The 27,161-nt window shown below is 37.4% G+C and overlaps 1 protein-coding gene across 2 annotated transcripts in view; it reads right to left on the reverse strand.

Annotated features, from left to right (window-relative positions):
• The window catches only part of CDH12 (cadherin 12), a gene marked incomplete at both ends in the record, with an annotated part of 159,268 nt that overhangs the window by 100,242 nt on the left and 31,865 nt on the right, over positions 1-27,161 (reverse strand). For both annotated transcript variants that reach the window (XM_084280128.1, XM_084280127.1), the window contains one exon: positions 19,933-20,227. In XM_084280128.1, the coding sequence (XP_084136254.1) occupies positions 19,933-20,227 (295 nt within the window). The remainder of the gene's footprint in view (positions 1-19,932; positions 20,228-27,161) is intronic.

Genomic DNA, 27,161 nt, shown 5'->3' on the forward strand with positions numbered 1-27,161 from the left:
TCTCTTTTCCTACCTTTTCTTTCCCACAGAAGAATTACTCTTGCCTAGCATAACACTTAGTGCTTTCCACAGACTGAAAGATGACACTCAGCATCTTTAGATAACTCATACTTGGTGAAAATCAGGTGCAACTTCAGTTTTATTGGCAATGAAGTGATGTAAATCTGCTATATGTCAAAGAACTCAATTCCTTTTTAATCTACTGATATTGATCCTAAACCTTCACTCTGCAAGAAGGAAAAGCTGGGGTTTGGTAGAAGCCCATCTGAGCAAGCCACATACATGGCATGGACTGACTCACAGCTCATGGCACAGCACCAACTGCAGAGCTGTCCTCAGAAGAGCCACTGTCTGCCCTAACAGCTTGGATAAAATACAGACATGCCTTTAAACACAAACCACTACATCAGTTTATACCTGTTCTCTGAGCTATTTTGGCTGTGTTTTGCTTTCAGAATCTCTGCCATTGGATGAGCCTGTCGAACTATGTCACGTGTCTGAGGTTCCTCACTCTGGCTTGCCTTCACTTTGCACAGGAGAGGAAATACTGCTTGCAGGGAGCTTACTGCAAGGCTACTGCGCAACCTGGCTCCCAAACACTCCCCTTTGGCCTCCACAATGGCCTGTCTAGTGTCTCAAGCTGGCTGTGAATAGACACCTCCAGATATTCACCTTTTGGGCTGATACCAGGTGTGGGCAGCTGATCAGGTCCTCTGTGAACATCTGGAGGGGCTGTGGCCAGTTGCAGTTCCCTTGGCCAGAGAATCACTCACTTCATTTTACATCTTTTGGATTGGAGCATTATAATTCTCCAGCATAAGACATTATCTGAATACAGTGTAATATAATCCATTACAGAATGATAAATATTAATGATATTTTTACCTACAGCAATGGCAATATTAACTATATTCTTAGGAAGAAAAATACATTCCTCCTTCAGGTTACGCTATTTCAATTAGAATTCGATGCGGCTTCTTGGTATTATCACGGGCCTTTTACAGGCTCAGTGGGGTTTTCAGGCATAGAAAGGTGATTTGTCAGGTTCTTACTGGTAGCTTAATAAAACTGTGAATTAGTGAAAGCCACTGTAGAGAGTAAATTTGAAGACAGTTGGAGATCAGTAGCCTCAGATTTGACTGTGCAGTGCATCCGCCCAGTGTCAGGAGGGCTATCAGAGCTCAGCAGTCTTGCGACAAACATGGGATCACATTAAGGCAGTTGGGGTCAGAGGCACACAGCCAAAATAGCAAGTGGCCTTCGAACCTTAGTTACACTTGTACTTTCAAAATACTGAAGACGTGTGGAAAAACAAGGGTGTGATTCTAGGTCTCTTCTAGAGGAAAAGAAACCCTACTTTCTCTGCTGATTTTTGTTATGTGATAAAGGCTATAAATACTGGAGGATGTCTACGCAACGCCTTCACCCTCCCCCTAAAAATATTTAGTATTTATGAATGCTTTTACTCTGTTTACAGATCTGCAGTTCCATACCTCTTGCACACTGACATCTGGGATAAAAGGCTGTTTACACTTCCGATGGGACCCCTCCCTGTTAAAAATGTCTTGATACACACAGAAGATACCATGCAGTCTCCAAGCAGATCTTAGATCTAGTTCTTAGCACACAGCAGAATCTACACAGAAGTCTGCAATAGCCATGCATCAACAGAGAACTGATTCTCATTATAAAAATTTCAAACACTAAAAAGTTTTTACAAGGCTTTGCAATGGCTTTTGACCTTGAAAACAGAATCCTAAACAGTATTTGAATTTTGGAGGGCAGAAAAATCACTGAAAAACTGAGGTTCACCTTCATCAAAGATATTTCCAAATCTGTGCTGAACCACTCAACCACAAACTTCTATGAAATAATACCTAGGAAGGTGAAAGCATTTTGTTCTGAAACTTTCATGCTTTGATTCCAAAATAAGTAAGTTTTTTTAGGTCATCCTAATCTTCCATGTCAGTGAACTAAGAAAAAAAACAGTTACTTGTACAGACCTTCTTGTATTTCATAAGTCTTTTTCTTTCTATATCACAAAAATAAATATTCAACAAGGTAAACAGCTTTTACATACATCTGAGTCCCCAATAAGATTACATTTTGATGACTCTCTAGGGCAACAGAATATGTATTTCAAAACATAAATATAGATTTGTAAAACAAGAAAATACAATGTCAGAGTATGGTTCCCAGATGAAAAATGGACATGAAAGGAAAGTGAAAACTCTGCTCATGAGTTAAAAATCTGCTTTAGGAAAGGGACCAGTAGCAAAAGTGAACATATTGTAAATTACCAAGGTGTGACATGCCATTTCTTATTGTACAAATGTAAAAGAAAGTCACTGTGAGCATCTTCTTAAAAGAACAAGTGTATGAAAAAAAAAGGATGTTTAAAGGTCATCAGCTTTTCATATGGCCTGTGGCCAAAAGACCCTACCACAACACTGAATGTTGCATGTCACCATAATGCATAATTTAAAATTGCACTGTAGTAAAATACAGGTGAGATAATATCACTAAAGATAAAGAGCTCTGGCAGCAAATGCCTGACATGCTTCTATTATTTCCCTCTTATCTTAAATACTACCAGCAGAATTTTCCTCAGTATCCTTACGTTAATAAGCATGTAATCAGTGTGGGTCATCTGCTGTTCTACATATAGTTTGCATATTTTAGACAACCAGTGGTTTAAAATTAAAATCTATTTTAAAGAATATCTTTGAAATTAATGCTAATATTAAACTACAAATTGCTCTGCAGAATTGGGGCATAAGATCCATAGGAATACTTGGAAATATGCTGAAATGTAGAACTAATTTACAAAGACAGCAGAAACATGTTCAGAACTGATGTGAACATCTGTAAAAATAAAGTTCATGGGAATTCATCGGCCTAGCAGAAAATATGCTCTTGGTAACTTTTCCAATTGTATTTTTAGAATATACTGCTACCTGTAGTATTACTCTCAGTTTTACAACAGCTAGTCTCATAAAAATCTCTGCACTGGAAGAATCCTGTACCTTCTATAAATATGCTAAGCTTTTTCAGAAAAAGGGTTTTTTTTTTTTGTTTCCCATAGGTAAATGAAAAAAAAGCACACGGTTGCTAATGTACACACATAAGATCATATGTCTCGTGTGGAATTGGAGAAACAAAATATGGGACAGCAATCAAAATAAATAAACAAAATTAGTATCGGCCTGAGAGTTCTGGCTCGACTCCATTTCTCATATTGCTGTACTACTTCATTGTCAGAAGGCAGTCCCTAAATGTGGACAGGAGATTAGGGGGGAAAACAGCCAAGGAGGGAGAAGAATGAGGTTCTGAGTTTCTCAGATTCATAAATCTATCCAAGAGCTCGAGTTTATCTATTTCTGCATGTGGGAATACAGTTGCAGTTCTGTAACTCTGGCATTGTTTTACTTTGAAACTGAAATCCTGTCAGATACTCTTGTGAGTGAAAAGTTCGGAAATTGCCATGGAAAATATTACTTCATCACCACTGAACTGAATTTCAGTAGACAATATTTAGTGTTCTGTAAAATGGAATACAGTGTCAGACCCTTCATCTGCTAAACTGTAAAAATACAGACTATCAACAGTCTACCTATGCACAAATAAAAATAAAACAAAAAAAGGGATCCCTATTTTTACTCCCCAGATGTTAGAAAGCAAACACACACCCAGGTATCAAACAGTTAAGATTAAATATTGGTATCGAGAGAAATAATTCAATATGGCATTTTATCTGTCTAATTTTGATGAGAGGGTACAGTATAGATGAGCATATAGTACAGATTGGATTTTAGAGACATGCCCATGTCATTTTATCTTCCTGATGATAAAAATGAAGGTATTTCTAGCAGTGAAAACAGTATTTGTTATTCTCTATCAGATAAACTTTATGACAGGGATTAAGTGTTTGCTAGCACAATGTGTGAAAGGAAAAAGTTTTGTATGACCTGTGAAACTTATGCCAAGTACCAAGGAGGGCTGCCACGCTCCTGAACATACATTTGCCTGTTTACCACCTGAGAGAGCGGAAATATGCCAAGAGCCATGTGTTCTCACTGGTAGAAACACGGGGGCATGTCTGTTATGCCAAAGAAAACACTGGAATTTGTGGATTTCTGCCTATTATCTGCATATTTAAAAGCTATTGTCGAAAAACACCTCTCAGAAGCCTACATAATATTCTCGCTTCCCATCTACATGGTCCTCATGAGTAAGGTACCCCAGCCATTCTGGTATAGAAACAGTATATATCCAAAACATCTCATTTCCCCAGGTGTTTTCTCATAGGACTCCAGAGCAGTTTCAGCAGGAGCTCTGCATGGAACCTCGCCTACATGAGGGCTTCAGGGTGTCTCTTTTTGTGACTTCATTCCAGATTCTTTCTCTTTGTCCCGAGTTCCTCCCACCACCCTGAATGACTCTCCCTCCCCTCTTTCAGGCTGCCTGAGTGCTGCCAAGAGCTCACACTGATCAAACAGCAGTAGTAGAAGTTATTGCCTCCTCATGGAGAGTTACCCCTGGGTAAAATAGTGAACAATCCAGGTCAGCATTTCCACTTATAGATCTTATTACATTACTCCACGGCCCAAAAATTTTGGGTAAGCATCTCCTTGTAGCCATGTAAAATATAAATGAGTGAATGAATGCAAGTTTGGCTTCCAGAAAAACCTTTTGGAACACAGCTATTCAGCAAATCACTTAGGCATATGGTTGAAGTACCCTTTTAAAAGTTCTGAAGCTAATGAGACCAAATAACTGTACATAAAAAATGGTAATTGGGATTTATTATTGGAATGACTGAAGGATACACGGTAATATAGTAGGTAGTGTCATTCTCTTAATGCATGGCCATTCCTTATCTGCAGCCAAAAATTTAGGGCCGTAACTGGTAGTCAGAAAGTTCTGAGGAAAAACACGAGTTGTAACACAGTAACTCTCCTTACCTTCCCATCTTCCCAGCTATAAAATATAAGTGGAAAACATTTAGGGGCCTTCTCCTGCCATCACTGCGCTATGAACAGACAAGTCCTTATTAAAGCCTTTTAAACTACTATTTGTTGAGAAGATTTCTCTTACTTGAGAATTTTGTGTCATTATTCCACTTACTTAGTTTACATCTTGCAAACACCAGTGACCCCAACATAGCTTTCTCCTGATGTCAGTCAAAGCATACAAGGCTATATATATACATACATACACATACACGTTCTCCAAATATTTCACTTGTAATTTGGTTTTAAAAAAGTAACACATTCAAAAATTATTATTTCCTTAATTCAAGTATCTGAACTTTGGAAAAAAAAGAGTAAAATCAGATGCTGACACCAAATTCAGTTATTTTCAGTCTAAAGGAAGAAGCTGCCGCCGCCTCAGTGTGCTCTTTCTCTCTCTAGCAAGGCTGCAACATTCTTTTTTCATTTTAATTTTAAGCTCTTATAGCTTATATGAGGGCTTCTTTAATACCTCAATTTTATTGCAACTCATTATGTTCTTTAAACAAGACAGAAGACAAAAAAAAAAAAAAAGAACCAGTGCAACATGCAAATGAATTGTGACCATATATGCATGCATAACTACAGATAGTTCAATATTTGTATGGCACAGCTATGATACAGAAAATTCTACTTAAGGGTGATGCAAAATGCCTAACTCAGTACTTCACATTGTTGAAACGATCAATGTAGAAACTCCACAATTTGTACCCGATAGGGGCTTGAATCACTTACTTGTTAGAATTATTCTGAGCCTGCTCTGGGATTTTTTTTTCCCCCTGATTTGCATTTTTTTCTCTATTTTTATGATCAAAATCACTTTTCTCTGGAGACCAGATAAAAAGTAATGCTTAAGTTGGAAAAAGAAAAAAAAGAAGAAGAAAAAAAAGAGACAGAGAACAAAAAAATAGACTAAGGAGATATAAAATTCAAATGGTAAAGATGAACCGTATTTGACATCCATGCTGACGTGCAGTTTCACCCTTTTTTTTTACTGTAGTGAGGATTCTGTTCTAGAAATTTGCCTTTCTGTGCCAGCCCCTCTGAAACTTCATAATGTTTATTCATAAATTCTCAAACCTGTGAGATAAGCAAGCCTAGATATACATAAAAGTCTGAACTTGTGAAATACTGAAGCTAAAATTAAATGCCTAGGCATTTTGCAACTTACTGCTTAGTTCATGGCAAAGGAAGTTTACATTTCATAGGAAAATATTTGCTTAACATTTGTTGTGTTATTGTTTTACAGACGAATGTACGTCTGTTAAATTCCAAATCCAGGCCTATATACCAACTGCCTAAAATTTTAATGTATTCAGCCTTCAGGGACTCTTTTCCTTCCCTTGAAATTTCTAAATAATTTACAATCCAGGGTATTGATTTTGCCCAAAGATCAAGAGTGGAAAGATCTGCAAAGCAAAATTCTATCCTAGTCCAAATAGAATTTATTTTTTTAAAAAAATGAAAGAAAAAAATGTGGGCTATAAATTCATTATAGGACAGATGGACTTTATTTTTAATCACTGAAATGAACTATTTTTATCTTTTGAAGTTGAATCACGCCACTAGTATTCTACCTGTGGTTGAGCACACTGTTCCATTTTCAACCCCATTTAAAAATCAAAATAAAATAAAATATCAGAATATATTATATTGCTGACTTTCTGTAACTTGAATATTTCCTGACAGGTTGCTCAGAACAAAGTTATTTGAAACATGTAATTCTTCCTGCAAATTTCAAAATAATAATAATAATAAAAATAATGACAACAAGAACAACATCAACAACAATAAAAAAACCCCAAAACAACCAACTCCCTCTATCCTAAATAGCACTTCTTTTGACATCTATACACTTACTTAACAGTAGGAGGAGATTTTCCAACTCTCACAGCCCATGAGACTTTCAGCACTGAATCAAATGGAGTTTGGATACAGATCTCTATTTAGTCTGACAATGACATGCTTTTCAGCCATTGGAGTTTAGGCCTGAGAGTCACGACAGTGCACATCCATGCAACTACAAAGGCATGTTAAAAAAGCTATCCATACACTAATCTCCTCATATATAAGACGACAGGCAACATGGTTATCATCTCAACTCACTAATCACACTCAAATTTTTAATGACCATTAAACTCTGTTATTCAGCTATGAGCTACTTCCTAACTTTTTATTCCATATTTTTTCTACCCCTCAATTAAATTTTTTTCCTAACTCCTTTATAAACATATTAAAAAACCCATACTGCTTTTGAAGGTGGATTTTCCCCAGTTCCCTTGCACATACACTCTTGTCCGCGGTTACTCTGGAAACACATATGCATTAAGAAATGAGCTCTGCAATGAATATTCATATATATCATTCTCAGTTTTCACCATATTCAAGACTACACCTATAAAACAGGGAAACAACATTACACAGTGCTTTTATACACAACTACAGCACAGAGATACTGAGGGCATGAATCATAAAAAGAGCCACTGCGAAACGCAATAAGCCCAGATGTAGTTTTTTACTACCTGGTGTTATTTAGATGCCTTACAATAAGATCCGCACAAGTGAGCTTATTAGTGAAAAGGTGCTATAACCTGAGAGAAACACCAATGAGAAAAGTTGCATCCTAGATAACTTCTTTCTCAGAAATTTACCAGGCAAAAGAAATTTTAAAGCCTTTTCTGTCTTAACAGCTTAAACCGTATTCTGACAAAAAGAAGCAGCAGATGATGGTCCCTGCTGAATGCCCAATGGATGCATGGGATACAGATTAAGTCACTCTTCTGTTATATGGTGGTTGAATGCTTACATCCTAACTCTTAAGTGAATGCTGAGACCATCATGCTCTTGAAGAAGGACACTGATCTGTTTTATATAGGATCATTAAATATTCATCTGACTGAAAAAATGGAGAAAGGATCAAGGCTAAGAAAGGCTCTTTGGCCTGGTGGTTAAAACATGAGGAAGAGTGTTCAAAAAAGGAGACAACTAAATCTGCATCTGCAGCATCTTGTGTGAGTTTTCTACCTACTTCACTGCAAAATCAAAACCATGTAACCTCTCTTCCAGCCACATTTTGCATGGGATATAACTCTGAACTCTGAAAATGTCACTGGCTGGCTTCTGAAAAAGAATTAAGTACATCTACTTCATGATTTCTGACAGCGCTTAGGCATTAATTGGCATCTAGCTGCTCAACAGTGTAAAGTTCAAATGGTTCTGTGTACAAGCAGATTGGGGACAGGCTCAGGTGACATTTTAGGCACCCGTGAAACAGATTTATAGAAACTTATTTTTTTCCAGTTTCAGGCAGGTGCTAAGATACTTCTTTGGAATTAGACAAATAAATCTATTTGGAGATCTAACACTGCATGGCATACCCCAAATCATCTATTGTAGTAGTGCTGAGTCAGATCTGGTTGGGCTTCAGAGATACTGCTCCAATAACCTGGCCAAATTTCCAAACAATTTCCAGAAAATTTTTGGTTCAATTTTATAATGTATGCCAGCAACATTTAGGTACCTGTACATTAGGGATGCTCAGCATTCTTCAGGAACTTGGTGGTATAGCTCAAGCTATTAAAAGCCACTTGGGATTCAAAGACTGACCAGGGATTTCAAAACTGTTCACATGCCCTGCACTTAGTGATATCACGAAACAAACCAAACCCACAAGATGTATATAAAACTCTTTCAGTGCCACATTACCTTTACAAAACTGACCTGAGAATATGCTCAGGAAAACCATTTCCTAACAAGATCTTACAAACAAGTCTAAAACCTCTACTGTTGATGAGAGCATGATGCACATTGTGTCTGGAAGTAAGTCAACAATGAAATCATAAAACACATTTGCAAAGTGGGCCAGGAGACTCATGTGGGCTTTACTGTAGGCAATCTGGGTAACAATAGCACTGGGAATGAACTGTTAGGATATCCCTGCATGGTAACTGGTTAGTATCCGAAAGTCCCTTGTGGTCACTGCTGCCATCCCCTTGTGCCACCCAAAGCAAACTGATAAAGGTGGCTAAGATATAAAGCATCCAGACTGCAGCACAGGTACTGCTGAACTGCCACAACTTCTGCTCTGCGGTAAATCAGTAGGATGTGGTGGTGCAGTTCTTTTCCCGTATCTTTCCTTTAGATCAGCAGTTCAGAGATCTCTTATTGCTGTGCAATCACCCAAAGAAATGATTCCTTCTTTACAACTTGCCAGTTCAATTATCAGCTTCACATGGAATTTGGAATTTAAGGCACTGATGCCTGGCTGACATCTTTTGATTCAGGCAGGCAGTCTGACATCTTAGCACCTTTCAGGTCATTTATGAAAGATTTTGTTCAGAAAGAAACAATAGAATTTGAGTTTGTTTATTTTTTGCTAAGACAAGCTGATGTAGGAACTGATTATCCCTTATTTTATGTTGGAACAATTCCTAGTACAGCAGTGTTTGAATCTGGGTTGTGGCAAATAAAAGCAGAAATTTACATATGATCTGCCACTGCCTCCCCTCCACCAGTGCTAGCAGTTTCCATTCTTATTCACCCACCACTTTTGCAAATAAAATTCTCTCACACAGTTCTTTTTAATATATCATAGTAAAGCTATTTTCTTCTACTCAACCAGGGGATTTTTCCTCCCCCTGCTGTATTAGCAGCTGGATGATCTTTTGAAGACACATTGGATCATCTGCTGTTTGAACAGTAAGGTGCTATGTCTCACTGGATTATGCTCAGTGATTAATATTGGTTTAGGATTTAAAATCTGTGAACAGAGGATTCATTCAGAATCACATGCAAGAGCCATGAAAGAATCCCAGGACTATCAAACATTTGCTGAAAACCGTCTGTCAGTTTGGTTTGTGTTCAGGCATGAGGTGATATGGAGTGAAAACAGCAAGAAAAAATGGATGAATTTGGAGCTACTGAACCAGAGAAGTAGCAAGTGGGGCTGATAATTTGAGCATCTCTGTCAGTATCATCTCTTGCAAAACCATAAATTGCAGACTTGAGCACCTGAACCTGCCCTTTGGGCATTTTTCTCATCTGAATTCTCTCAAGATGGTTGAAAATATTGATTACTGTTGCCCTATCACTAAAAGGACAGCGAACATAAAGGGGACTCAGAGGCAAGCAGTGAAAGCGATTGAGACATGAAAAGTTTTCCACATACAACTTTAAGATTTTATCTGCTTAATTTAGAAATGAAACAAAAAGGGTGTGATAGAGATGTATACAGTAGGTAGGAATATACCAAAGATAAGTCTTATGTTCCTAGTCATTTTTTATCTTCCAGACTGGAAGACATAAAATGTTAAAAATAGGAAAAGGAAATGCTTTGTAGAATGAGGTGATAGAGTTAGAGAATGTATAGTCACAGGACCTAAAAAAAATAGGGATTGGGGAAGTATTTGACATGTTTGTGAACTCTAAAAGCAACCCTTTTTAACAGTCTTCAACAAATATGCAAGGTGTGCTTGGATAAAACCTACCCTCAAATAGACTGTGACATGATAATCCACCTAAATGTGTGTTTAACCTTTTCATAGCCTCTACTTCTGTCCATTTACAGAGAGAGGAGGATAGATAGGCTTCTAAGGTGATTTTCCTACAATATGAGAAATGTAGCTACGTAATTATCTTTTGCATAAGTTAGGATAGTGCTTTAGATCAGAGGAAACAGTAAAATTGATGCTTGCTCTGCCAACAGCAATAAACACAGATGGAAGAATGGCATGACTGAGGAGATACTCTCCAGCTGTAGATATCCTGAACTGGGGTATTTATGGATTGACTGTTGGGATTCATATTATCCTTTACCAGTTAGAATCTCTATTCCCAAAACATCATGCCAGTCTCAGTGGGATGACAAGCAGTCAAATAATTATTTCAAGTGAAAATTATCAGTTGTGATCAACTGTGTACCAAGATGCAAATGATTAGCTGAAACGACACCTCTGAGGGCATCTGCAGCATTCTCTGTCAATGACTGGTGTGTCAGGCAGTCCTTGCTGGAGGACCCTTGCCTGCTTCATGCTGTTTCCCTCCTCCCTCAAGACTACTTCATAGTTTCACTTATACCTTGAGTGTCATTTATTTATAAATTAATATCCCTTAAGCTTCTTATGAAAATAAAAGGATGATCCTGAGGTCAGTTAACAGAAAACATAGCAGTCTCTTCGGGAGTGCTATCTGAATCAGGTCCAAGGCAGAATTAAAATAGTTACTTTTCTTTCCAGCAGCTCCTGAAATAAAACCTGTACAATTTGGAAAGCTTTTCCTCTTCCTCTGCTGCCATTATTTACTTTCAGCACCCACCTTTGATTTCAGTCTTCTCCTCTCTAACCCTCAATGATATCATTTGTACTGCTGGCTTCCGTACAAAAAGTCCCCAGACATAACTGGCAAGCAAGGATGTATGGACAGTTGAATACTGCTTTACTGAGACACTTCAGTTTTGGCCTTTCACTTTGTCCTGCTTTAGTCCAGAAAAAAAGTATTGGCACTGCTGAGTTTTTATCAAAGAGGAGAGTTTGTTTCATTTTCATTGATTGTCTTACATAGTTTTGACCTGTTTAGATTTGGAATGACTAGCTTGTCTGGGAAGCATGGCAACCTGCCTTCTCATCAATCATGTGGCAGTGGAATCGGGGAACAGACAAACCCACCAGGTTCCCATCTCCAGAGAAGGCTGCCTGGCCTACAAGTTCCCAGCCAGCCAGTGCTTGGCTTGTCAGGTTGATATAAAGAATGCTTCTCTACTAATTTGGGAACAACCTGCTTAATTTGCCGGTCACCACGTAACCTGGGGGATGACTCACCAGGCAGCCATCTGGCTTTTCATAAAGAGATCTGACAGAATTACATGTTTGCATTTTTCAGGTCTAGAGAAACTTGGCAAAAAATGGCTCTTTTGAGGAAAGGTTTCAACCAGCTCTGTTGGGACCACTGTTGATCAAAGGGTGGAGGGATGTCAGGCTCATGTTCCCATAAGATCTACAAAGGTTTCTTACTTAGGAAAAACCTATGGTATATGGGATAGACTCTGGTGTGGATTGCCCATCTATGCTGTTCCTTACTACAAATAATGAGAAATGATAAGTATCGAGGATTCATTAAATCCAAGGTCGACAGACAGATACACTTACTAATTGGCTGACATGCCATTTAAAGATACTCTAGCATGTGCTGTTCCCCATTCTGCAGATATTTTTAGACTTCCATTTTATGTAGATTTTTTTTCCTAAGGTATTATTTTTATCTGCAGTGTCTTTGCTGTAGACTTTAAGCCTTATGGGATTCTCTAAACAGAGAATAATTTGTCCTATTTGTGATCAGTGATTTTTTTTCTCTCAGCTCTTGTTAAGCCAGATTCTCACGAACACTTTTCTTATCACTCCAGGCCTTCCTAGGATTACATCTAATTTGCCACATGGAGTTATTTCTGCACACAGAATTAAAGCCCTTAATCATATTTGGTTTAGTGACTCCCATTTGCTTAGCAATCTCGAGACTATTTTGCCTTCTGTTTTGTTTTCCTCTAGGGCTGATGATGACTTGATTGATTCACACAATTCATCAGTGACGGATTTCTTAGACCAGTTATCTTAGTACAAAATATCACTCGTGTCTGCTTTTATTATTTTGTTTTTGCAGAGCTATAGACAAAAATAGGGGAGAAGAACACTAGATGTGTGAATACTGTCCATGCAAAATATCCATACAAATCCATTTTAATTTTGGCCTGTTCTCATTCTCATTACCTGCAGTGTCTTTATGAGGAGGTGGCTAGGATATGATTACTTGTCATAAATGAAGAGCTGCCTTGTGCCAGTGAAACCTTGCACTTGTTTCTTCCATGAAAAATTATAAATAGAACTGAGCCTATAAGAAAAAAATGCTCACTGGCTGGAAAGAAACTTTGAAGAAAAATGACGTTCATAGCAATGCAGGCAGTAGCTTGAAAAGCAGCTTTAAGACATATTTAATGTTTACAGTCACTCAGTGGCTGAGAACAGTAATACTTTTAAAATATGTTTAATGTTTAAAACCACTTGGTGGCCAAAAGAACAGCTTTTGCTGAAAAGATGTTTAATGTTCAAAGTCATTTTGTGGTAAGGAAAAAGCAACTTCTTGTTAATTTTTAACATTTACAGCTGATCGGTGGCTACTAAAACAACTAACAATACAACATGTTTTATGTTTAGAGATGCTATGTGCCTATATAAAAACAATTCCTATGTCTCAATACTACACTAAAACATGCCAATACCTTCCCCCCAGCAATAGCACCATTGACAAAAAATAATTCTAATGCAAAGTATCTTCAATGTAAAGATGATTGAGCAAACCTGAAGGCAGTACCAATAATGACAAAGCTTCTCCTTATATACTAAAAAACCAAATAGTAAGGCCTATACATTTACACATTTATATCAAAACCAAACAGTTTAATTTTAATAATGAAAGAATTAATGGAGTGGTCTGCATCAAAAGACTTGGGTGTGATGAAATACAAAATGCTATTTGATTTATACTGTGGAGCTGGAGTAAAGTCAGCATGTGAATAAGAACATAATAGCTTTCTCTCCCATGATACGAGTTTTTAGCTTTGCCCACTTCAAGTTAACCAAACCAAAGTAGGTCTGGATATACATGAAGTAAGACACAGATGCTTCACGTGAATTCGACACTGACACTGACATTTTGGGACTGTGAAACCAGCTATCAGAAAACATTTATTCAGCATCTCACCTTTTTAACAGCAAAAGCTTCTCAGGCATTTTGCTATGTGCATATTTGTAGAGCCCTGCCTGTCACACCTTTCATTTTACACAGATTCTCCCACCTAATAGCATTTGCCAAATCTCCTTGTTTTGCAGACAATTTCCAGCAACCAGGGAGTGTGAAATGAAATTCACAGTGAGTACGACAATAGCCACAATCCTTTAACCAAGCAAGCCTCGATTCTCTGCATTGTTTTCTTCCTCCCTTCTAAAAGGGTTTTTGTCTGTAAGAGTTTTCTTAGTAGTTGAAGCTGTCTAGGTTGCCTAGTGATCTATCATAATGTCAAGAAACACTCTTGTTTCAAAAGCATTTACTGCCTACTTGTAATTTTCTTCCAATATCTCAGTGTGGTATTGGTTGTTTTTGAGGTGTTTGGATTTTTGTGTAATGTCCTTTATACATAGGAAAAAATTCTTGACAAAAGGAGACAAAAGGCTAAGCAGCCATTATCTGCCTTTCCTTTTCTTCCTTTAAAACTCACCATTCTCTACCGTGGCTATAAAACTTTGTCTGATGACCAGTGCAGTAGCTGTTTCTTTTCACAATTAAAATAATGAATCAAAACCCCAAAATTGTCATTAACAAAGCAGTTTGAAGTGAGAAACCACTGAAATGTCTACTGTGATAGGTAAACTTTTTGACATAGCACCAGGAAGAAGAACTGAAAGGCAGTGATGGGACATCAAGTTTTCTATAAAGTGGTCTGCATGACCTAGGGAACTGGGTCTGACCCAGGAGATGGATAGAATCATAGAATCATACAATGTGTTGGGTTGGAAAGGACCTTTAAAGGTCATACAGTCCAACCCCCCTGCAGGAAGCAGGTACATCTTCACTAGATCAGGTAGCTCAGAGCCCCATCAAGCCTGACCTTGAATATTTCCAGGGATGGATGGGGCCTCCACTACCTCTCTGGGCAACCTCTTCCTGTGATCTACCACCCTCAGATTTTTTCTGAATATCCAACCTACATCTACCCTGCTCTAGTTTAAAACCAATATCCCTCATCCTACTGCTACATGCCCTTGTGAACAGTTCTTCCTCAGCTTTCTTGTAGGCACCTATGAATTTGTAGACTTTGTAATAAAGGGCAAAGGGAAGCTGCTTCTCGGAAAACCTGTTAAAACTATTAGGTGAATCAGTGTGGGAAGGGAAGGGAAGGGAAGGGAAGGGAAGGGAAGGGAAGGGAAGGGAAGGGAAGGGAAGGGAAGGGAAGGGAAGGGAAGGGAAGGGAAGGGAAGGGAAGGGAAGGGAAGGGAAGGGAAGGGAAGGGAAGGGAAGGGAAGGGAAGGGAAGGGAAGGGAAGGGAAGGGAAGGGAAGGGAAGGGAAGGGAAGGGAAGGGGAAGGAAAAAAGAAAGCTGCCTTTTCTGAGATACCATCCAAATAAAGTATAGAAATCAAATGGTAGGAATAAATTGCCAGCAAAAGGGGGTTGCCAGTGGCATTTTGCTTGGATCTGAACTCGTAGATTACCAGTAAAAGAGAATATATAAGCAGGTGACAGCTTGACAAAATGAAAGCTTGACTGCAAAGTGTTACAGGGGAATCTAAAGGTAACAAGTAACTGGGGACAGTGAAGTTCACATTGAAAAATACAAAGTAAGAAATACAGGAAAAAAAACCCTTATCAGTACTTTCACAGGAGTGGGTGGTAGCTCAGTTACCTCTTAATTCTTGATCTTGGGATCAGTATGGAAAATCCAGCAAAGTTTTCATCATAATGGTCAACAGAGGACAAAAAAGGGAAAATGATTGATGTGAATTATTAGACTGGAGAATAAACAAGAATATGTGAGATATTTGTATCTTGAGTATGACGTCTAATTCCAATCATTGTGTCTAAGGACTTGAAAGTGTTATCAAGTTAACACCTGGAGACCAGGGTGGAGCTGGAGGGGCTGCAGACAGGGGCTGACAGATCATACTGTCACTTATCTCCCCATGACCCCATGTAACACCATTCAAAGACCTCTCTGGCCTCTACAGATTCCCAAAGTAATACCTTCCACAGCAGCATGGGTACACTTTCGGAAGTCCTTAAAAATATATTGCCAGGAGCTAGGAATCTATATCAAGAGAAGGATTGCTCAGTATTTGCTCCATTGCTTTATAGTCCTTCCTTCCCCAGCCACTGGTCAATGTAAGCTTCAGGCTAAACTCAGGCACATGGCACTAAGCTGTGCCCAACCCAAATTCAGTTCCCTACCCACCAGTTCATAAGGTTAGTTTTCTACACACTGTAATAATCCTTTCACGTGAAACTACAGAGATTGATATATTAAGCGTATGTTCCATTTGTGAATGCAAGACATTTTGTCAATGTTTAAATATAAGCCAATATTTAAATATAAGCCAACTAAATATTCACTTCAGAATGAAAACTGCTTATAGAGACTATTTTTAGGCTCTCAATACCATAGGAAGCAAGTATGCAACACTCTTCAAGTAGCTGCCTTGCATAAAGGAGGATAGCTAGTAAAAATAACCTGATGTCAACTCTCTAGTATCATTGACCATTTTAGTGTTACAACACAGTGCTACAAATTAGGCAGTTTGAAATAAAATATTCAAGACTAATCAGTAATATAGCTATTTAATGTGAGCTTATTCCATTACTCATTAATTAATAACCAAAAAGGCAGAATAATTGGCATGGTGATCTGGAAATTGTAGAGCCCCCTAAGCAATATAGAGTTAATCTAGCAGAAAGGTATGAAATGAAATTGCCTAGGAAAGAACATATGGAATCTATATGTTATGGAACTAGATGGGTTTAGTGCAGCCCTTGCTAGCCTGTGTGTAAGCATAGAGGAATAATGGAAAGATCTTAGAAAACAATTAGGAGACTGTGACAGTATAAGTTATAAATTTGTCACATGTACACATGTGGTCAATTAAAATCAGCATATTCAGTGAAAGAGATGCCTGAGAAATGCAGATACATTTCTGTGCACATTTTTATGTGTAATTGTATAAAAATACATAATAAGATTTTTCCCTGAATGTGTTTAAGACTGGTATGCCTCTACTCTCAGTCATCTCGACTGATAGTTTTAATGAGGAGAAACCTTGGTTTAAACTCACCATATATCTGCATGCTTATATGAGCTATATTGCAGCAGAAGCTGGCACAGTTGCCAGAAGCAACAACACAGTTAATTAAACTATACTTAAGGACAACATATGCTAATAGTAACTTGTAAATGGGGAAATAACAACCCCCATCTCAGTCCTCACACTTAAATTTTCATTTCATTGAAGTTTGTTCTACATTTCAGAACTCTTATTAAATCAAACCACTGTTTTCAAATAATAATATTGATAAAACCAATACAATATCAGAAATAAATATATTAGAAGTTCAGCCCTTAAGCTTTTTTAAGTCTCTTCTTAGGTGTAGGACACAGTAATCTCTGTTCTTAAAATGTTCCTTCTGCGCTGTCTTTGGACTACATCTGCTGAGTTTCTCTGCAGGGAGAGAAACTGGCATCCGTATCTTCCTCCTTACTACCAAAAGCCTTAAGATAAGCTACCAAATTGAGTAAACCTTGCATGCAAGTGTCATGCAACAATAAAAGATGGTGAATATCTAGCCACAAAAGCTTGCCGGTCTCACAGCAATGACTAGTAAGAGGAAAAAAATGCCATGCTGGTGTGCATTTCCCACAACAGAAAGAGCGTGCATGAGTGCAGTTCATAATAAATACTGTTCCAAAAATCTAGTATGTGAAGTTCAGGATATCTGGGAATTGATAAATGGTAACTAGAAAATTAAATGTAAAAAAAAAATAAAAGGTAAAGAAAAAAAGAAAAAAAAAAGTGAGAAAAGATTTTATCGGGGGTTTTGCCTAAGCCAAGGCAACCATATGCTGCACCAGCTAAAAAGTCAAAGTGATTTTCAATGTCAGCCTCAGGCACTGGTAGGTCTGGGCATCTCTATAGGTGCAACTAAATAGTACTGATGATAGGGTGCAGTGGTTTTAGATCCTCTGGGAAATCTGTGCTTGCATAACGCAGCAGAAGCATGGATAAGAGAGAGCAAAACAGTGGAGAGACCTACATTGAAGACGGTGCCAACCCCTGGCACATCCCAGGCAACAGAAGGCATTTCTGGATATTTTTGCTGCAAGACAACCCAACAGCAAAAAATTGCTATCTGCTTTAGTAACCACTAATTGGTGTTTAGGCTTCCATTTAGGGCACTACTTCCTTGCCTAGATTTTTCTGATCAATTTTCTTTCATCTTTTATTTTTCTTACAGAGGAAAATAAAATACTTATTAATAAATCTTCCAGAGGTAGTGAATATGACTGAATAAAGCCAAGATCAAGAAGACGCATTTTTGCCAGAGCATCTCCTGATGTTCTTACAAAACCGAATAAATTGAAGAGCATTTCTTTTAAAATACTGTATGCATGACACAGCGTTTACAAGACACAGTTGATGTAAAAGCCACAATGCATGGCACACTTTGAAGAGGGTTTCCATGAAATAAAACCATCATTAGCATTTTGTCTGCTGCTGCGCATACATATTTAAGAAAATAAGAAAGGACGATGCAGGAAGAGCAACAGAGTGAGAAAATGCACTGCATTTCACTGTGTAAATAGCATCATTCATTATTCTTTTGCTCATTTGTCTCTGATCAAGTCTTAAAACCAATTTAACAACTCACAATACATTCACTGGTGAGAAAATTTTATTCTGAGCTTTCTGCAGAAATAGACTTGGAAATATAGCAAATGTTTTTGCATCTATAAATCATGTAACTAAGTAATATTAATAGGCTTCTCTATAGGGGAAACAACAATAGTGTGCACATATAGTGAACCTATAGATGCACTTCTATAGTGAACTCATCTCTATACTTCTATGAGATTAACATGGTCTCTGCATGTTAATCACGTTTATCTGCATGTTTATCACGTTCTACCACCATTTATCACAAAATTTACAATACTACCTCATTAAACCCATATAGTAACTTGTTTAGATAGGCAGTTGCCTCCCAGATTGTCTTTCAAATCATCACCATCTGAGCTGCATTGCTGAAAGGGCAAAGGGATACCCCTGCACATTTCAGAGGCAGAAAACTTCCCAAACTGTTATCAACTACAAGGGAGTATTCAATGACTAGTACTCACTTGTGAAGTACTGGGAAAAGACATCTTAGTAGAGAAAATGACAATAAACTAAAGTTAAAGTCCTCCCAGCCCAGGACAAATTAATTTCTGGTGCCCACGGGGAAGCCTGAAGTGCCATCTGGCAGAGGACACAAACGGTGTGATTGTGTTGCAAGCACACTGCGCAGGACCACTGCAGAATCAGCCATCAGGCAGAGACCCAAAGGGCCCATTTAGCCTTCTCTCCTGCTCCAAAGCAGGATCAATGAACTTTATGTCTTTCCCAGTAAATATCTACCATGGTGTGAAAATTCTTCAATCCTTAACACAGCCCACCTTTACTTGGAAAGAAAATTAGTCTTTCCCCTGTACAATAGCTTTTTGAAAACTTACAATGTTTCTTGTCAGTCCCCTCCTTTTTTGAGAGAAGAATATAATACCTTCAAGACATTAGGCTTTTGAGACTTTGGGCCAGTCTTGCTGAGACTCTTTGACTCCCATTCTTGCACTATGGAGCCCCAGGTCAGGGCAGTCGTTACCTTCAGCACCCACAGAGTAGCAGGACTCGAATAAAGAGTTTTTCCCTAATCCATAAGAGGAGATCACACAAGTGCTATTGGAGTTTAACTGCCACAAAGACAAATAAATGGCAAGATGCTGTCTATCATCTAATTCTGAACAGCAGTCAAGGTAAATGAGGAAGAGAGGGGAACATATCTCATCATGTGAAATAACAGGTTTGTGGGCACACAAAACCTGCCTTGACTATCTTGTACTCACATACTTAAAGTCACAGGCACTCTTTTTGCAGGAGAATGAGGCAAATAAAGCTACAACAGAACCCTCATAAACTGTACATTTCTAATCACAGAGTGAGATATTTCTAATAATAATTTTCAGAACTTATATTTTCATTTCAGCCTTCTTTTTTTTTTTTTCCCTCAGCAGGAAATGCACATTGAAACAATTAAATAATATGCAATTAGTTATCAAGCATTTAAAGCTTCTTACTCACCCACTGGAGACATTTCTGGGACACTGGCAACATAAGGCCCATCCAGGAACTTTGGCTCATTATCATTAATGTCCTGAACTTTAATGATGAACTCTGATTCAGGCTCTAGTGGTTTCTTGGTGTCAACATCCACAGCCTGAGCCCGGAGAGTGTAGAAAGGTTTTTCTTCTCGATCTAGGCTCCTTATGGCATGAATGTCCCCTGTGGTCTCATCAATGGTAAAAACTGTGCCGGCACCATCTCCGGAAAGGGTATACTTAACAGTGCCCACTCCCTTGTCCAAGTCAGAATGAAGCTTGAGAACAAAAAGAAGAAAGAAAAAAAAAAAAAAAAAAAAAAGAGGAGGAAAAGAGCATTAATGACTTTACTTCTAGGTTGGAAGACAATTACTATTTTTACATTTTTTTCTCTTATGTAATAAAAGTCATTAGAGGAACCAATTTCATAAGACGTTAACTGCCCCTAAATGCATGGAAAAAATGTGGGTAGCATGTAATCTCATATTTTTACCCCATCTAGTACCCAGCAGAGAAAGCATTTCAGTCTACTTGCTTTCTGCCATGAATACTGTTTACTACTAAAATTGCAATGAAACACAGCTTCAGTTTTTTTATAAACTAAAATTTAAGACCAAGGATGGAAAACATGAGATTATATCAAAGAGTATCAAAAGCTTTCACAGGCATTTGGCTTTCAGGAATGTAGAAGGGAAGTATCAGATTTATTATTCACACAGAGGAGCTTGATGGAATGCTGAGCATAAACTCAAACCTGGTTTAAAAAAGACAATATATACCTCTTACTTACAGTAAATGTTAATCAGAACTAAAAATACTACCTTTTACAAAACTACTTGATTATTTGTTTCTGTCCTTTCTGAGACACTCAAATGGCAGTGTGAAGCTCAGAGTTCTCTTCCTTATGGGAAGAATACACAACTAAATAATTTCTGCCTTAATTCAATTACTTCTGCCTTAAATACCAATACACACATTTTCCAGATTATTAGCATGTTAAATCTCCATTTCTATTTTGGAAAAAAAAAAAAAAAAACCAAAAAACAAAAAACCCCAAAAACCTTGAATATAAATTTTTGGGAGTTTTTATCCATTTGATCAGTGTTTGTAGTACTAAAATGTGTCCTTCACCACTATTTCAAATGCAGGAATATTTAAAATTGGAATACAGCATGATGAACATCTTTCTCAGGTGCTTTTACATGTTTTATGCTTATCTCTTAAATACATCTAAAAGTTTTGAATAGACACTCAAGGTTACATCACTGATGCTGAAACAGCTTTTAAAATATTCTGCCGCTTGTCCCATCTAACGAGGACTAAAGAGATCTACTATAATGGACACAGGTTGGAATGGAGTTTTCAAGAATGAATTCCCTTAAGCAGTATAGTAAAGCGATTATGGATATAGGCTTTATTTACATGATGTACTGCCCAAGGTGAAACACAATAGAGGAAACACGGGACATGAAAGGAGATTATGTAGAAAATAAATTACTGAGAAACTAAATGGTTTTGGTAATGGGGCAAGAAGCTAAGCTACAGGGAAAGAGGTAAAGGCAATTATTAACATTTATAGCTATTGCCTTGAAATTGAAAATAGGTCCTTGTGACTGTGGAGGAGGTCATGGTTTGTGGGACAGAGCGAACATGAACATAGTCTCTTCTTTGTCTACTTTTTCATCTCATCATTCCTGCTCAGTGAATATACTAGATTCTGATCTTTCATCTATCTGTTCCCTGCATGCGATTTTAAATTATCTCTCCAGTCCGAAATAGCGCATTTTGCTCCTTGAGCAGTGGTTCACTGTGGAAAGATTCAAAGGAAGTTAATTCTTTTCCTCCTGGGGTGTTAAATATTTCCTTGCTTGCAAAATGAAAAGATAATGCAGCCTGAGATAATTAATGTCTATTTCTTCCTCATCATTTTAATTTAAGTGGCTCACAAGCTTCCTGCAGTTCCATTATACCTTGCTCAGTTAAAGCTTAGTATTTTTCTTCCATTATCATATAGAGGCTTACAAACACACATGGAGTGAGAAAAGAAAAAAGAAAAAAAAAAGAAATTATGAGAAAGCTCAAAGAAAAAAATGTGAGGACTTTATAGAGAGAACCAAACCGTTCTCTTATTCGTGCCCCTGTATTAAATAAAATAGGTCTGGCCTTCACTGTGAAGTTTACCTTGTTCCATACAGTCAGACTACCACAGAGCAAAGGAATGTGGTTTTGAAGCAGGGATTTGTAAACAGGGAAGCATGCCAAGAATATTGTCTCTACTCCCCTCTCCTGTCATCAGATTTGGCACTAAAGCCGAGATGGTTGAATGAATTTCTTATTGCCAGCTGAAGGGTTTATGTTCAACTAGTAACAAATCAGGCTGCATTGCAAGCGTCATCCAAGCGCCTGGATTAGAGGGAAATAATGATAGTTGCTTCCCCTAGCTGGAGAATAGGTAATAAGTATAACAAGAAAAAAGCAAAACAAGGGCTCCTAAGAGAAAGTAAGAGTGAAATACAACTGCAAGTGCAAACATAGCTTTTTTTCAAATGTATTGGAGCGAAAAAGCTTTATAACTGGCAGCATTAGCAATTCTACAGTTATAGAAGTGTTTACTGTGCTTCACAAATATCACTCAGCTAGTATAACCTAGGAACCACTCCACTGATTTACACAGAGCTGTATGGCTTTGCATTAGCTGGTATCTGTCGTTTCGTATTTATTCATCAAATCGCACAAATCTGCTGATTTCAATATAGGCTTCCTAGATGCCATTGCTACACAATGGGCTAATGCATGCTTATTTGTAACCCACATTGAGCTTTGCAGTTTGTGGTGCAATTAAACATTACAAAGTGTCTAATTACTGTAGGGGAATAGTTGATTTATTTAATTTAACATTAACTAAATTATCCAACAATCAAAGGCATGCAATACTGACATTCAGACACAAGGATGGAGAGAGAGGAATGAGCATTAGCTGGACTTGCACAATACTAGAAAATAATCCTGACTTTCAATGCCTGAAATTTTCCAGGAAGCAGTTTAGGGTAAAGAAAAAGTGCCTCTGAGTGCGTCTCAGATTTATGTGTTACAAGCTGTATTGCACTGGAAGAAAAGACATTTCATTTTTTGTCCTGAAAAACATACAGATTTGTAAAAGACTAGTTTTGCTGACGCTCTGTCCAGCAATAGTATTAGGTTTGTATCCCATTTCTTCTTCTTGCTTGTGGCTATTTTCCAATTCTTGCTCTTCTGGTATTTATGCTAAACTGGAGAGCAAGAGAACTACTGCTCAAATCTGACCTAAAACACCCTCCACCCTCCCCAGTGTATTTATATTTCAGAATTACTTGAATTTACTGCACCAGGGTGGTATGAATTCTTATATTCCCATGGATTTTTTCTTACAGTTATGTTTTGTCTGTAAATTCTGAATATTAAAAACACCACAAAGATTTGGAAATGTGAGGGATTCATCTTTACTTTTACTCAAATCTGTGCTGTTACTCTCACTATATAAGTAACACAGTGTCAGATCTTTGGGCAAATCTGCCGCAAGTGTAAAATTAATGATTTCTTGCAGCAAACTCTGTTAGTAAGGAAAATCACAGATTTTTTTTGTGATGGCAGATAGACGTATCATCCCATAATTCTCGCTAATGTGTGCAAACAATAACACATATGGCAAAGGAAATGACTGATAAAAACATCAAGTATGGGTAGTAAGATGGAGACTATTGTGAAATGCATTGCATAAATCTATGCAGAAACTTTGGCAGTCTTCTTGAATCATATCCAATACCAGATGCCAGACTGAGTCAGTCTACAAGGCCATGTGATCTAGCAATCTGCTTCAGCCTATAACTAGCTGAAAGCTAGTTAGCTTCAGAGAGGATGAAAAACTTGGTAACAACTCACTACAAGCACATCTGGGAGAAATTATTTATTCAGTTCTTCAGGCAGCTATGTCCAATTCCTAACAAGCAGTATGACTATTTGTATTTTAGCAATAAAGTAAGACCTTACTGCTTCAATAACTCGTGTTATAAACTCTGTGTCACTTCAAAAATTCATAGACCTGCACACATTATTTGATATTACATATGAAACAACATAAAAGATCAAGAAATGCATTAGCAAATGCAATTCAAGAACTGATGCATACTCCTAGCTAAATTCAATGTGGCAGTGGTATGGATCAGAAGTCTTTGTTCCTTCGGATTTGCTCTTCAGAAAATCCTATACATCTCATCCTCAGCTGTTCATATTCTCTTTTCATAAACACTTCAACAACTTGTATTAATAAACTTACAATGAATGGAAAGTCGAATTTGTAAATTCACAGATACAGGTAAAGAAATTATAAGAAAAAGAAACTTAAACTACATGATAATCTAGCCTTAAAAAGAAGTAATCCCTATATCCTTGGTTTGTTCAGCCCAGAGAAAAGGAGGCTGAGGACAGACCTCATCATGGTCTATGGCTTCCTGATGAGGGGGAGCGAAGGAGCAGGCACCGATCTCCTCTCTTTAGTGACCAGTGATAGAACCCAAGAGAACGATATGAAGCTGCGACAGGGGAGGTTTAGGTTGGATGTTATAGGAAGAGGTTCTTTACCAAGAGGGTGGTCGGGCACTGGAAAAGGCTCCTCAGGGAAGCGTTCACAGCACCAAGCTTGACTGAGCTCAAAAAGCCTCTGGACTATGCACTCAGGCACATGCTCTGACTTGGTTGGCCCGGTGTGGAGCCAGAAGTTGGATTTGACGATCCTTAAGGGTCCCTTAGGACTCAGGATACTCCGTGATTTTATGATACCCTCATAAAGGATGAGAACAAGGGCTACGACTTTCACTAGGATTGCTGTGATCTTAATTTCATAGCATTGCAGACAAATTGTTTTATGGATTGATTGGTTCCCTTTCTGAATTTCCCATCTATAATAATTAAAAAAATAGAAAAAGAGGAACAAGTAAAAAAGTTTTAAATGTCAAGAAATGTTTAGCATCCCTAAACAGATATATTCACCCTGTGATATATAGTATGAAATCCTAAGTCTTCTTCCATTGATAATTTCATAGGCTGAAACCAAAATTCAATCTTTAGTTTACTTATTGCTAGTAGATCAATTTAAATGCTCTATTGCAGTACATATCTGGACTGAAAACACTGCTAAATATTCCAAGATACTAACCCTTCCTTGCAAGCACAGCGGTATAAGTTATGCATCCATATCTATATCTTGACATTTTTCATTATGGAATATATATTTTAGTACCTTATTCCATTATTTCCTGTGCCTGTATCTACTTACTAGTACCTTCATTGGCTTTGTAGCCACCAGGTCCTACCCCTACCCTTTCCTGGGTAAAATATGCAATGTCAAAATAGCCAGTCAGCTCCAGTACTACCTAAAATTGCAAATATGGAATGACAACCTGAACTTAAGAAAGAAAAATGGTCATTATGGAAAACATAGATAAAAGCAGAGCTATTTTGGCTATCCTCCAATGCAAAAGTCTGTGTGTTGGAACAGGGGTGCACACTTACTGGAAAAGAGGGTTTAAAAGAGTATAGGTAAACCATTGTTACTAATCACGTACAAAGACCCTACTGGGAATACCGCACTTTAAAAATATATTTATTGTACACATATTTTCTATTGGCAAGAACTCTATGGTATACATGGGTTTCATAGTTCTTTCTAAAAACTGATAATTAGATTTTAGTGCAGTGCTTTTTTACAAACACATCTTTTTTCTTGCCTCTAAAAATACATAAAAGTTTAAATTTTTCTTGAGGTAAAGGGGGCAAGGGGTGTCTGTGTTGGAGACTTTAATTCTGGAAACTGAGTAATAAAATCAATGAAATTGCTGTTAATCAAATCCAACAAAATATTTTTTTCTTCCTCCCCTCTATCACACCCTCCCCCATCTCCCTCCAGGGGACATTTAGGGACTAGGCAAAATGCGCTCAAAGCACAGTGCAAGTGTTTCTTGATCCTAAAAATTTGACTACCTAGGCCATCTTCTGAACATTCAGTTACCAAACATTGATCAGACAAGACTGCGAACCTATGTTTGTGTTGGGAGGAGTTAGGACACTAACACAAAACAGGTCAAATGGACAGCAATCCACAAAGTAGGCATATGGAAAGAAATATCAACTAAAATCATAGAATCATAGAAGATAGCCAAGTCCAACTGAAAAATTGTGAGGTTAAAGAAAGATGAAAAAAAAAGACATTTTTTTCAAGGTCACCTGGAAAAGATGCTTTTGTTTCTTTTTAAGACTGAAAATTCTTTTCAGTAGGAAGGGGTGTCTTATACTGGCTTTCAAGAGACCCCCATCCATGACCAGGCTTTATTAGTGCTATAAGAATTTAATACAATAATTAATAAAATCAATTAAAGTATGTATGTATCAAGATAAAACAAGGATTAAAAAAAAAAATTGAAGTAGCAAGCTGCATGTATTCTATCACCATGACTAATTTTCTTAGGGATGTATTGCTATGGTTTCTTTTCCTTTGATTAGTAAAATACCTACTTCCAAGAATTGGCATTCTTTTAATTTTTATGAAAATGGAAATAGACAACATGGTTCTGCATTTTGAAGTGTCTTTTCTACACTGTCCAGATTAAATTAGAATACTTTCTTATTCAAGAGGAATTAAATAGAAAGGTTTTCTACTCTTTTTCTAATGAATCCTGTTTGGCAAATAAAGCTGAGCTTTATTTAAATTAAAACACCAATTATCCAATTAAATAAAACATTATCTCCTTCTGTCATGGGAATTTAGTTTAAGCATACTGAGTCAGATCAGACTTTTCCAATAATGAGTGTGGTTGCCAGTTAATAATATGATGGCAAACAAGTCATTAGGTAGGAATAAAAACACTACCTGACCTGATCAGTTCAAATGAGTCCTCATCCCTATCAATATCACTGAGGTGAAGAGTCAGGGGTTGCTGTTTTTCTAATTCTGCTCTAAAACATTTTTTGTAGAATTTAGTAATAATATTTGCAAAAAGTACATTCCAAAAAAAAAAATTTTTTCTTCCATAAACGGTGAGTGCCTATAGACTGGGAAAAAAAATGAAAGAATTATGCACTAGCAAAATATTAAATGAATAAAAACATTAAAAGAGTAACAATCTATCAATACAATACCATTATAATCTGATTATAAAACCAATTATATATGTAAATTAT

The sequence above is a fragment of the Gallinula chloropus genome (assembly GCF_964237585.1).
Source record: "Gallinula chloropus genome assembly, chromosome: 2".
NCBI classification, from domain to species: domain Eukaryota; kingdom Metazoa; phylum Chordata; class Aves; order Gruiformes; family Rallidae; genus Gallinula; species Gallinula chloropus.